A 13640-nucleotide genomic window follows, 5' to 3' on the forward strand; every position below is an offset into this window, starting at 1 on the left:
TCACTGCTGAATTATACTTTTATACCTCTTGACTTTGTGCTTGGGTATGGCACTTCTTTTGCCCAGTGTACTACTTATGCACATGAAATATGCAGAGGCCTAAATTATATTATAAAATATGCATTGCTGTCTGCATTACTATTATTTTTTTGTTTTGAGAACATGCTTTGGGTAGCTGCAACTTCCATGTAAGGAGACTGAGTACACCTTGACACTGCCTGTAGGTTAGGACCAATTTCAGCAGTATCTAGCATAAGCCAGCTAAATTTTAGCCATTTTTCCTATGCTTGAACTTTTGCTATTGGAAGTTTTTTTCGTGACTGGTAGCACAACATTAATTTACAAAGCCTTGATTGATACACCTTGATTACAGGTACGAGTCCCTCATTATTTTGTGAACATCATACCTACCTATTGACCATATTTTATTCAAAACTACATTTCCTGAGCTTGGATTGTAGATGTATAGGTCCTCAAATATGCTTGATGTATGAATAATGAATGCATGAATGACGTTTAAGGTGTCTGAGTTGAAGGTAGAGAATGTGTTTATTGTGGAAAGTTAGGTAGAGTTTAAAATCATTAGAATATTCCTTTAGTTCTAGAGAAATATTATACATGTTTTTAGGCTAAGAGTAGGAGTTCATGCTGAGTCTGATCCAGTCACAGCTAGAGTTTCTAGGTCCTTGACAAAACAAAACCTTCAGATCTGATGCTGAGTTAATCAGATGACAGTTTGAGGTTACATTTCCTGTTTTTTTTGTTTTTTTTCTTTTTTTTTTTTTTTTTTTTTTTTTTTTTTGCTTGCTTGCTTTATTTTGTTTTCTGGGGATTGAAGTCAGGACCTTGTGCTTATAGGGCAGGTGTGCCACTACTGGTCACTGAGCTGAATCCCCAGCTCCACATTTCTTGTTTATTTGGGGGTATTTTCTTTTCTTTTCCTTACATGGAAATCTCTTACATAAAAAGCACACTGAACATTTTATCTTTGTTTCCTTATAATTGTAATTGCTTGAATTTCCTTCCTAGTCAGTTATTTCTTGGTTATGTATACTTATGCTATTAATGATTAATATGCAATATTGTATAATACCATACATTAATATTTTCCAATGTCAGTGTAGAATCTCAGACACTATGGATAGACCTAGAGATCCTAGAAATTGTAAGAATTTAAAGACTGAAATGACTAGTTACTATGCTCTTTCTTGTGACAGTGTCACTTGAGGTCTAGGGTCTAGAAATAAATATGTGTGTGTTTGTGAGCTTATATTTGCTTAATTTTCTCCTAGGCCAAGTGGGATTCTGAGTCAACGTGAAAACAACTGACAGCCCTAGATAAAGATGATTAAGTCAAAAATTTAATCAATAACTTTTATCTCAGCAACACACATCTTTCACCTTTAAAAATTATTTGCATCAATATCTACTTTCATCTAGCCTCAGAGTAAATAAGACCTAGCTGTTTGAAGAGTCAGAAAAACAGAAGTGATGTAGCAATTTTGAATGTCAAAAAATGCTGTGATCAAGATCCAATGGTGTGACTTTCCTTGATCATTGAATACCATAAGATCACTGAAAACCTTGCCAATGTTATTTCTTATATGAATTCTATTTGCATATATGTTTGATGTCTTAGGATAAAAGGTTCCAACTAAATCCAAGCACATGAATGACAGGATAGCAAAATAATGTTTCTGATGAAGGATAGATCATATAATTTAAAACCAAAGTGTCCTCATGCAAAAAAAAAAACCATTTAATGACAAATCTTTCATAATATATTTATTTCAATCCTTGCATATTAATTACTTAAAGTGTATTCTGTCATTAAAGATTTTTTTTTTAAGTTTGTTGTGCGTGAAAAGTCTTCAGTAGTGTGATTGAGAATTCATGAAAGGACAGCTTTAAACCTGTCATTTTAATTTAAGCTAGTTAAAACAATTAGTATCTTCCGTTTACATTTTGAGTAAAATAAGTGGATATAATGTCTAGGAAAGAACTGTTGGTTCCAGCATTGTCACAGACCAGAAGGAGGGGGTCCAAGAAGCTAAAACCAAATCTTAGCCTTGACCATAAAGTTTTATAGTCTTTGGTACTTATCTCGGGGGGCTCTGGAATGTAATTATCATATATACAGGGGAAGCCCGGTGATTAGAAAGTGAGAAGATTTTTATAAGACCTTGTGGCAATCTTTGTGTAAAGTTTTCTTCTGCCTGCATATATACAGTAGAATTAATGAGCTAGTCTTGATGGAATATGAATTCCTGATAATCTGTTGTGCTTGATCCTTTGTATTGTCCTCTTTTAGCATAAATGACAATTTTAAAAAGTGGTATAATTACTTTTAAAGGGGACGAGAATAACTGAGCAAATATATTATCTAGACTTACAGATACACCTTAAATAAAGGGAATGCACATTCCATGAGGCCATGGCAGTGGCTGTATCTGTGGTCTTAGGAGTCAAAACCAGAAGGTGATCCCCAGGGAAAAGAGATCTCCCCCATCCAAGAACTTTACTTTGAATGCAAATATTGAAGCATCTTAGTGAGTGTATGTGCATTTATGTCTCTATATATGTGTACTATAGCAAGGATTCCTTATAATGTTTCATGTACCTTTTGGAGTTCATTTAAATGGACAAAATATCACCTTCTCTAGCTAAATAATTACTTTTTCCATGGTTAGGATTATCAAACCAAATAAATGTAGAACAAAACTTGGTGATACTGGTGATATTAAAATTTAAGTCTGCTGTAAAGTATTTGCAGGAAATTTTCTGTTTTCATTATTTGTGCTTTTTTAAAAAAGAAAGCTTGTGCTTTTTATGTGGCTGTCACTTTTAATTCCATGGTTGTCTTATCTTAAAAGTCTACACTGAAAATTCCCCTTTCTATTCTAGGCAAATAAACAGTATCATCAAATTAAAAACAAAATTATAATGAACCAAAAGGTCATTTGGATGAAAACCATAAACAATTTCAAAGTTCTAAAATGAAAGCATACAGTTTACACTAGAAAAGACAAAAAATGTTTCCACTCACAAGCTTAATTTATTTCCTTTTTCATATTTTGTTTATAAAGTATTTGACAAATCTTTACAGTAAAATTTTTTCCCTTCTTCTTTTTACACTTGATTGTAGCAAAAAGGCTGAAAAACAATTTTTTTTCTTCTATTTTTATACTGTTAACGAACAGTATACTATATGAAATACAGTTATGGAAGTTCTGTACCCAATATTGTTCTCAGAAAAAAATAATTAGAGAAATGGAAATCTGAGTAAACAGGAGAAAAATTAGAAAGTGAAGAGGAAGTGGGAATAGAGCTGTAACAATGCTTTGTGTGTGTGTGTGTGTGTGTGTGTGTGAAAACTACAAGTGGAGTCAGTGCTGGTCCCTATGTATATTTATGATCAATTGGGAGAAAAATCTTGCTTTTTCATTTTATTGACTAACAAAAATAATGCTTTAATGGGCTTTAAGGTAGTGATGGTTGTTAACAAGCCAATAATCATCAAGGGTTACCACTTTCATTCTGTGCTAATTTACAACAACAGATAATTCCACAATTGTCTTTATTCATAAATAGTGTCAAGTTTAACCCTCAATCATTTCCCAAACTGACCTGGAATACTAGAAAAATTAAAAAGGTTATATTTTCACAATGCGAGATCATATGACAGTGGTGAAAATTATCTTAAGACAGGTGGAAATGAATTTATGATTATTAATAATTATCTGCATATAACAATACCTCACACTGAATTATAAACTTATTTTCATTTGAGGTGCTAATCAAAAGCATGCAGCGTAAACATTCAAGAAATACCAGAAATGGTTGTAAAATTAGGCAACAGTGTAATAAGTACACAACATTAATCACATAAGCCTCAATTTGGTGATATTCTGAGATTTCATCTACTGTTCTTTCCTCCTGGTGATACTAGCTAAATGCTGTGAAAGCTATTGGTTAACTGATAAGTCAAATTTGCTACATAAACCCTAAAGCTAAACCAACTCACAAAGGAGAAAATGTAGGGATGCTACCATGACTTAACTTACTAGATTGTCATTTGAACAAATGATAATGTCACAGACAAGAAGCCACAAGATCTGTATTATATGTTAATTAGCATTTTCCCTAGTTACCACAACAGCATGGAAAAATTCCCTAGTAACCAGGGATGATCATTTTTCTTTCTTTTAAGACTATGATTTGGTCTGAAACATTTCTGAGGTGCTCTTTACCATCAGAGTTCTACAGCTAATACCACACTTTCTATTTTTGGGAAGCAAGTTCACACTGACCATTCTGTTCCCGCTGCACTCCTGCAGCCAGGAGGTCTGGCTCTCCAAGGCTGATGTCGTTGAGCCTGGTCCCTAGACACTCCATGCAGAGATGTTTGCACCACTCCTCTGCCTCCAGCTCTGAAAATGAGAAAGTTATATGATGTATAAAAAGTAACAGTGTAAACCAATATTCTATACAATTAATAAGTGCAAATAAAAAAAGACTTCCGAAAACAAGAGAACATGTGTCAGATTCAGTAAAGCTCCGAGGAAAGGAAAGAGAAGGAATGTTTTTTGAACCATTTTTCTTGGTAAGTGGCAAGAGTTAAACAAAAACTATATTCAGGAAGTGAAACAAAAATGCCCACCATTTCTCATTTTGATATTGCACTTTCAAGTTGTTTTAAGTTATTCTTACATTTTGTTTTACTCAAGGTAATAGTTGGTGAATATTTGTTTTCTATTTTAAGTTAAATTAATTTTTGATTTTAAATTACTTTTAAAAACTTTAAATATAAAACTAAAAATACATATATGATTATTTGAAAAATATCAGACTAAATTAAGCAACCGAATGCTTTCCTAATTGTGATTTAGATTTATGTGGACCAAAAATCTGATCTGAGTTATTCTGAATTCTAGTAGAAAATGTATTACCCCACAAATATGATTGCATTTCCTTTATCAACATCAAAAGGTAAACTACCCTTTCTTTTGAGAAAGAGAGATAGATTCTTAAAAGAACTGGTCCTCTTTGGAAAATTCCAAATCCAAAGACATGGATTCTAATCCAAATTCTATAATATTGATTATAATTATTGTTTTATTATGATTACCTCCTCACTTCTTTATATTTACAAGTATTTTTTCTTTGTTTGAAATACTTCTGCATCTTCTCATCATAGAATCTTGCAGGGCCCAATGTGTTCCAGTCCTCAAACATCAATGAATCAGACTTTAAAATCCTCATGTGTGGAGGCAGCTGGGGGTTGAAATCATATTTGTGTTCTATATCACATCACTGGTCAGCACTATGATAACTGGAACAAGGTCTTCTAGCTGTTTTGCTATGCTACTCTAAAAGATTTGAGCATGAAATTTAATATTTTGGGGTAAGTTGTAGTATTACTTTACAGAAATTGCATCAGAACTTTTCCATTGACCCCTGCCTACAAAAAATTTTAACTTTTTCATGTAGCATAATTCTGTACTAGAATAGTTCAATACAGATTTCCATCGTATTTCATTCTGCCTGTGCATGACATTCTAGCCTTTCCCTTGGCATTTAAACTCCCCATAAAAAGTTATCTGTGGTAGATTTCATGACTCTAGGGATTTGTGCTCTCCAAAATGGTCAACATCAACAAACCTAGTCCTGCTGTGCTTCCTTCCTGAGTTTAGTCACAGTGCCTTAGTATCAAAAATAAGTTTGATCAATGCGATGTCCAGACAAACCTGCCATTTGTTTTTAAGCTTATTGAGACTGTAAGATCCTGTTAGAAAATAAAGCAGAAAGAACATGAAAGTCCTCTTATGGTACTGTTTTAGAAGAAATAATAGCTCCAACATTCCAATCAGGAGAGCAATTTTTTTTTTTAACTAAAGCTACTGTCTGCTTATTTCTGGGAAAGTTCCCTCAGTGGTATGAGTCACTTTCGCTTAAATACAAAATCAGATAGATTCCCAAAAAGCCTGACTCACTCAAGTAAAGTCAGAGGCCAGGGATTGATTGGCTACCTGGGCATTTCCTAGAACCCAAGAAATAATCTTTTGAAAACACAAGGCCATTCCCAAAAACAAAATATCTTTGTGTGTGTGTGTGTGTGTGTGTGTGTGTGTGTGTAGAGGGAATTTCAGAATTCAAAGAAAACTTTTTCAGGTGCAAATAATAGCATATATTTAAAATATTTCACTGGATATAGGAGTTTTAATTTATAAAATTCATAAAAGTTTTAGGGCTTTTCTCACAACAAGGCACAATCTTATAGGTTAAGCCTATTTGTATGCTCTATGCTGCATTTAGAAATTTGAAATTCCTGCTAAAGGAGACAATATGACTCTATTTTCTTTTTAATTCTTATTATTCGGACTTTTTCAGGACTTTACTATTTAAAAACATAAGTAAAATCACAATCAATTAACATCTCATCTGCATTATTCTACCTAACAGTATTTTCAGTTTTTCTTGGATGGATATGAAAATATCTAATTTGTTATTTGGGATATGAATTAAAATGTGAAATACGCCAAACACCTTGGTGTCACTATTGTCTGTAAGTCCGAGCATGACTGGAGGTTGAAGAAGTACATCACTCCTTCCTTCTTTCTGTGTACTATTTTGTCCTAGGGTTCAATACGATGAAGAAAGAACCCTATAGTAAAGGGCGTCTGTGCAACTGGTGGTGACTCTTTCATGTAGAACTAAAGCTAAATGCAAAAATTCTGAAAGGACAGGAAGCCAGTAGTTTTCCTACCAGAGCAATATGAGATATCATAGACTTCCACTTTGCAGAAGACACGTTTTCTGTAGTTATCTTGGGAACTGCAGGGTGCCAACATTTTAGTAGTGCAGTAAATAGCCAGAGTAATAAAAATCAGTATGTACAATCACCATAAAGACTGACCTATAAACCATTTCAGAAAGAGAGAGAAAAAGAGAACAAGAGAGAGATCTCTGCGATTCAGAAGTCATCACAGTTCATTTTTAAAAATCGGCATCTGACAGGTACTGTGTTAGGAGGTTATTTAAAAAAACATAATTTCTCCTCTCAGTAATCTTAGAATCTAAAGGAGTGGGCAGGTGAGTTTGGTCTGTGGTGCCCTGAAGGCTGCTAGTGTGGCTAGGAAGAAATTGAGTATGATCGAAAAGGGCTCAGTGAAGTGGAAGATTACCAGAGCAACGACCTGCAGAGCAGGCAGGCTGGTGAAAAGGCGTGCATGTGCGGGAGCGTGTGTGTGTGAGTGAGCGTGCCTACCTGTATGCATGAATCAGTGTGGGTACATATGTGATTGTGCTTGAGCGTGTGTCCATGTGTTTGTGAGTGTGCATCTATGTGTCATCGTGTAGAATTAGGAAGGACAGCAACAGGGGTAGAGAAAGAAAGCCATCTACAGGCCAGTGAGAGTGACATTTATTTGTAGCAGCCAGTGAGAGTGCCGAGTTTACAGAATAAAATTTGAGAAACAGCGCTTGATCATTTCTTTTCATGGCTTGCTAGTATTTGGCTCAACTAGAGAACCCTAAACTCTCATCTCAGAAGTGTGAACCTTTGTAGTCCACACACTTGATATAATAGTGCATATAAGCTCACTTTTTTGAGTAATTATACAGGGCTTTGGTTTCCTTAACCTATTTTTGATGGTCACCTCTCAAGTAATTACAGCTTTGCATTTCATTTGTTCTTTCTTAGGCAACCTCTAGGTATTGAAGTCTTTTTTATCTTTTATTGAGTGTTAATTTATTTTTTCCTATCATTATTCAGCTAGTCATTTTCTCTGAATTATCTTTCATCCACACACACACACACACACACACACACATATATTCAGCTAGTCATTTTCTCTGAATTATCTTTCATCCACACACACACACACACACACACACACACACACACGTATGTTGGGAACTGAAGCAAGCACCAGTGCATGCCAGGCAGGTGGTCTATCACTGATATATGTGAGATTTCAGAGCTGAGATTAAATAAAAATGGAAGTCCTATAGAGCTGGTGCTATTTGCATTTGTCTTACCTTTCACATTTCTTAGTCTACAAATAATTAAATTTCTTTAGGGAAGACTACAGACATTAAAATATTCTTTAAACTTTATATTTTTTCTCATCAAGTTACAAGCCTTTTTTTCACAAGTTGCCTTTTCCCAACAGCAAGCAGCTATGTTCAAATTCTTAATTCTCCACAGTAGAAACCAAAAACTGCTTTCATTATGAACAGATTTAAATGAAGAAGCTCAGTAATTTTCAAAAGAAAGTTGAAAAGATGTTTGGGAATAGCAAGACATTTGATGAAGCCAGACTAATTAAAATGGTTAAATATGTGACAAATAGATTTATTGATTGGAGAGAATTGATGACCAGGGATAGTGCAGAACCATTCTATAGGCAAAATATCTGGGTTTCAGTTCCTTTCCATTTCCTCTTTACAGAATTCTGGGGACAGTTTGACTAGGTACCTTTGAATCAGAAGAGGTCTTTATATAAAAAGTCCTAATAAAGGCCTACCGACAAAATGATTAGATTGATGAAATTCATCGATATGATAATGATAATAAAGTTGTCATCTAAAATGAGAAATTTTTTGAAAACTAAATGAAAAAATTGTCACATACATAGAAAATATGCTATCAGTACAAATCACATAGTTGAACTTTAAAAAGCACTGCATGTATCATGTTAGTTTAGTACAAGGTATGTAAGACTAGATTTGCATGGAAATCATATCACTCTATATAGTCCTCAATGGATTTGGATTTATTAATAAACTGTACTCCTACTTGCATTCAGCATAATCAATAATTCTTAATTATATCTAATTCTTATCTTCTTTGCAGATTTGCTATGGTTTGGTGACAAAGATTATTTCTCTCTCTCTTTTTTTTTTTTTTTGTGTGTGTGTGTGTGTGAGTGTGTGTGTGTGTGGTACCGGGGATTGAACTCTGGTCCTTGTGCTTGCGAGGCAGGCCACTGAACCGCTGAGCTAAATCCCCAGCCCCGAAAAAGATTATTTCTATATTATTAAAGTACTAAGTACAGGCTTTGCCTTAATGTGACAAAAAATATTCCTCCAACTATTGATTAGCAAATATAAGACTTTCTATTATAATATAAGACTTCTTGAAACGGGTCTCATTTTAGAAAACTGCCAAATACTTGCTTGACCATAACAATATTTCAGACTTTTGCTTTTCCCACACTTTTTCTGTAGTAGCTAGATAAGAAAAAAGTTAAAACCTAAGCACTTGCTTCAGCATTCAAGTAATACATTTTTGTTTAGCCCACAGGAAAGAGCATTTGTCTTTGAAGTTAGATTTGTAGGATTTATCTGTATAGAGATGGGGGAACAATTAGTTTTCTTTTTAAGGATGGAAATACCTTTTTTTCTTCTGTGAAGTACTTGTTCTTTGCTCTCTTCCATAAAATTCACTTCAACCTAATCCTCCTTAAAAAGATTTTTTTAGTACAGCACTTCAGATTCAAGCTGGGATGTGACATCATCTTCCACATTCCCTTAACATACTTTATCCAGCTCCTATATATCACCGAGCTCCTTTCTACCTTTCCCAACTGGTATATTTTAAGAAACCGAAGCACGGGAGACCTAGCTGATTGCCTCCCTTGAGCATGTAGCAGAACACCTGATCATGGAAACTAATGAATAAATGTGGAACGGGGTAGTAGATGTAATTTGCAGTTAACTCCCAGAATTTCAGAGTCAAATGCAAATAATTTGGGGACTAGTTTCATGTTGGATGCCTTGAGGTCTGTGCTGATCTCCATTTATGGGCAACTCATAATACTTGCTATTTACCGCTGGCTTATCTTGATAAAAAAGATCTTTAATTAAGAAGGGAAAAGGAGCAGTGGCAAACAGGGTTTTCCACTGAATTTCAATTGTGCTAAAATAATATTCATTCAAAACTTTTCTTACTTTATTAGCTATCCTTTTCTTTTAATCTCATTAGGGATATTTTGGCAACATGGAAGTGTTGTATAAATGCCCTTTTATTTTATATGATACACAATTGATTAAATTTTTATTTTCTCTGAAGGTAAATAGCAGTGCAGTCTTTGAAAAGGTCAATTTAAAGCCAAGAAAATTAGTTATTACTTAAATAGGTCTTATCTTTTATAAAGATAATCATAATAGAATTTGTATTTAACAGCAGGTTGATATATCAAATTTTTGGAATCAATATAGAAAAAAAACCCCATTCTATTGTTTTTTCTTTTGTGATTTGGAGGAGTGAGGTGCAGCTTCCACCTGTAGCCAAACAGAAAATTACCCCTGCCTATTTTCCAAAATAACAAAGGACAAATAGCAGCAATTGACAGAACAATCAAATGTGCTGTTCTTTTGCCTAACAAGAATTCATTGCAAAATGCTTTAATATGAAGGTTAGCACATGATACAAAAGATTAAAACAATTTAGAAGAAATCGGCACCTATAAATGATCTGAAAAAGAAAGTGGGGCATACAGGGTATGTGTGTGTGTGTGTGTGTGTGTGTGTGTATGTGTTGTAAAGGTGGGAATAGGATGCTAAAATGTTAAAAGAAAGCAAGATTTTAAAAGATCCTTTGCAGCAGCCTAGAAACTCACCCTACCAGTGAATAGATTTCTGTGATGCAAGGTCAGAAATGTATTTCAGTCCATGGGATTCTTAAGAGATACCAGCAGAATACCAGATACCCAAGGCTTAGGCTTCTTAACATAACATAAAGATCAAACAGTGGAAATTCTAAAGAAGAGGTGATCACCCTCGTAGTGTTCCAGTAAGACCTAGAGCAGTGCTTTTCTGTGCAACTCACATAAGGTGCTCGAGTGGAAAGGGAAACCAGAAAGATGAAAGCCCTTCGACAATGAACATTTCACCAGCCACCTGGTTAAGGAGGCCTATAGACTAGTATCCTATGAAGCTCTTTTTTTCTAGTAGTCAAATGTATTACAAAAACATTTTGAAATAGCTAATGTTAAGCAGGTAACTGAATCTGGCTGACAGCATGCAAAAAGTCTAAAATACATCTATTTCCAGAGACTCCAGAAGGAAGGCAGACCTATTGGCACTGGTTTTTGTCCAGTGAGACTGGTGTGAGACTTAGGTCTTCCTAAGATAATAAATGTGTATTACTTGAAACTTCCATTTTGTGACACCAGCAATAGAACATCAAATGCAAAGGTCAAATATTCTATTCTTCTCTAAAATTAACACCCCACAAAAACAAATTAATTTAAAAGGATGTGATATATGAAAAATCGGGAATATATACATGAAACAGGTTGTAATTAAACCTGTCTAAAGCTTAAGATATTAAAAAGCTAGGAATGATTTTCTGTGCTGAATGGGCAAAGGCCAACCAAGAAAATCTGAATGGGACTCAAAGGAAGGACGTTGGCAAGAGGTCTGCAAAAGATCTGGAGGTAAAATCCCATAGAGAGAAAAGATTCACCTGAAATCTGAACAGTCTGAACAAGAAGTTCATCACATGATCTAGATGTGATGGGTATCAAATGGCTGGATACCATATAAAGGGTCAAATATGTGATTTAAAGCTTATGCTGAGCTCAGAGGGACAAACCTTCCAGTCGAATACTTTCCGAGGAAGACAAAAGGCAGAAGAGCCATGGGCTGCTGGATGGGAAAAGAAGAAAACAGAAGATTTAGTGTCATGTAAGACAAAAAGGAGAGAAAGAGAGAAGAAGGGGGCGGGAAGGGAGGGGAGAAGGAGGAGCGAGCTGTGTTAAGTGGTAGGAAAACTCAAGGTAAACGAAGTAAAAGCCTCAACTGTGAGATTTCCCAACATGGGGAGCACTGGCCACCTTAATAAAGGAAGTGTTTATTAGACGAGTGAAAAAAGGTAGGTGCAAGAGAAAACAGGAAGACAAAGAGACACAAACTGGAGCTAGGAAATATAGATAAATGTCAACAGAACTGAGAAGGTATCTTCTTGTCTTTTTAAAGGTAAGAAGAGAGCTGTTTGGCACAATAGTTGGAGGAAGAAATGATATCAAGCATTTTGTTCAGTGACTAGTTCTACTAGCCTAATGAAAGGCTGTCAGGGCTTACGCAGGAGTGTGGGAAGGAGTTAGTAGATTCCAGGACCGAGAGATGACTTAGAACTATGAATTTTTGTGGTAACTGACCCGGATAGAGATGAAAGGCCTACTGAAACTCGTCCTGACGGCATTATGGTGATACAGTGGATACTGCAGGGAGACATGGACAGGAGGTCTTTTTAGGAATGCAGCGTGTCCTTGTTGGCCCCTGCTGAGGGAGGTGCAGGGTGGGGGTGGGCAGACATTCCCTGCCATGCAGAGCGAAGGTCTCCTCACCCCTCATCCCAGTCTGACCATGGCTGGCAGCTGAGATCAGGCTCCTTCTGTTGACTTTTGCAAAGGAGACTGAGTTGTCAGCAGGCGGCTGTTTCTTAGTCAAACAAACGGGGTCATTTTTACTTTTTAAAAATCTCATTCCATCTCTTCCATTTTATAATTAAGACATTCACTAAGTATTTTTTGAGTCCCACTCTATGTAGAACAGCACTATTGTGGTAAAATGATAGCAAATGATGAATTGGGGCCTGCATTAACCCGGATTCCTGAAGTTACTGAAGATTCCTGAAGAGCACAGCCACTCCACAGACACACTGGGTAACAGAAGACTTATTAGGTTACGTACTGAAATTTGAAAAAAAAAAAATTAAAACTACTGTAGATATTGTTCTTTTCTTAACTAATAAAAAAAGATCAAGGTAAATGAACAGAAGTGAGATGCTATCACAAATACTTAAAATGTGTATCACTGTCTTGGTGATTTAAAAACAAGGAACAAAAATATTACTGGATACCAGAAAGATGTTATGCAGTAGTAAAATATCTCACTGAAATGTTCCCCGAAAAAACTGAGGGAATGGATTAGAAAATAATAAAAACTAGAAAAAGGAGTTGAAACATAGAATATTAACATATTCACAACACACATTACTGTAGGCTGTATTTGACAAAGGATTAAGAAAAAGAATTTATCAATTTTTACATAGAATTTAAAAAGAAATTGAAGCCAGGCTTGGTGGAGCACGCCTGTAATCCCAGCACTCGGGAGGCTGAGGCAGGAGGATCGCTGTGAGTTCCAGACTAGCCTGGACTACATAGTGAGTTCCAGGTCAGTCTCAGCTACATAATGAGACCCTGTCTCAAAAAACAAACAAACAAACAAACAAACAACAACAACAACAAAAGAAATTGAGTATGACTAAAAATCTTCAGCGTCTCAGGGTTGTAAACGAAAATAGCTTCTCAACTCCAAGTCAGTGACAATAATAGAAATGATAAACCTCTCAGCTTTTCTTAAAACCTCTTACTGGCTGCAAATATCCCTGAGTAAACATTCATCCACATATGTGATGCATATGTGTATCTGTTCAACTGAAGGTCTGGCTCAGTGAGAAGAGACCAAGGGTAGTTTTCCTGCTGAAACTTGATTGAGGTCTGACAGGGAAAGAGCAAGAGGCTGAGAACTCAAGAGAACCATTTCTAGAAAAGAGCTGTGGGTGTTACTAGTGGTGAAGGGAGCTAAGTAAAGTCAAACCTGCCAAGCTTTTAAAGAGTTACATTGTT

The 13640-nt window shown here is 35.4% G+C and overlaps 1 protein-coding gene across 1 annotated transcript in view; it reads right to left on the reverse strand.

Annotated features, from left to right (window-relative positions):
• Dok6 (docking protein 6) overlaps positions 1-13640 on the reverse strand; it is a 419379-nt gene that overhangs the window by 166729 nt on the left and 239010 nt on the right. Inside the window, exon 4 of the mRNA XM_010607470.2 lies at positions 4311-4430. Coding sequence (XP_010605772.1) covers positions 4311-4430 — 120 coding nt within the window. The remainder of the gene's footprint in view (positions 1-4310; positions 4431-13640) is intronic.

This window comes from Fukomys damarensis, unplaced genomic scaffold, assembly GCF_012274545.1.
Source record: "Fukomys damarensis isolate Sample0158 unplaced genomic scaffold, DMR_v1.0_HiC HiC_scaffold_30, whole genome shotgun sequence".
Classification (NCBI taxonomy): domain Eukaryota; kingdom Metazoa; phylum Chordata; class Mammalia; order Rodentia; family Bathyergidae; genus Fukomys; species Fukomys damarensis.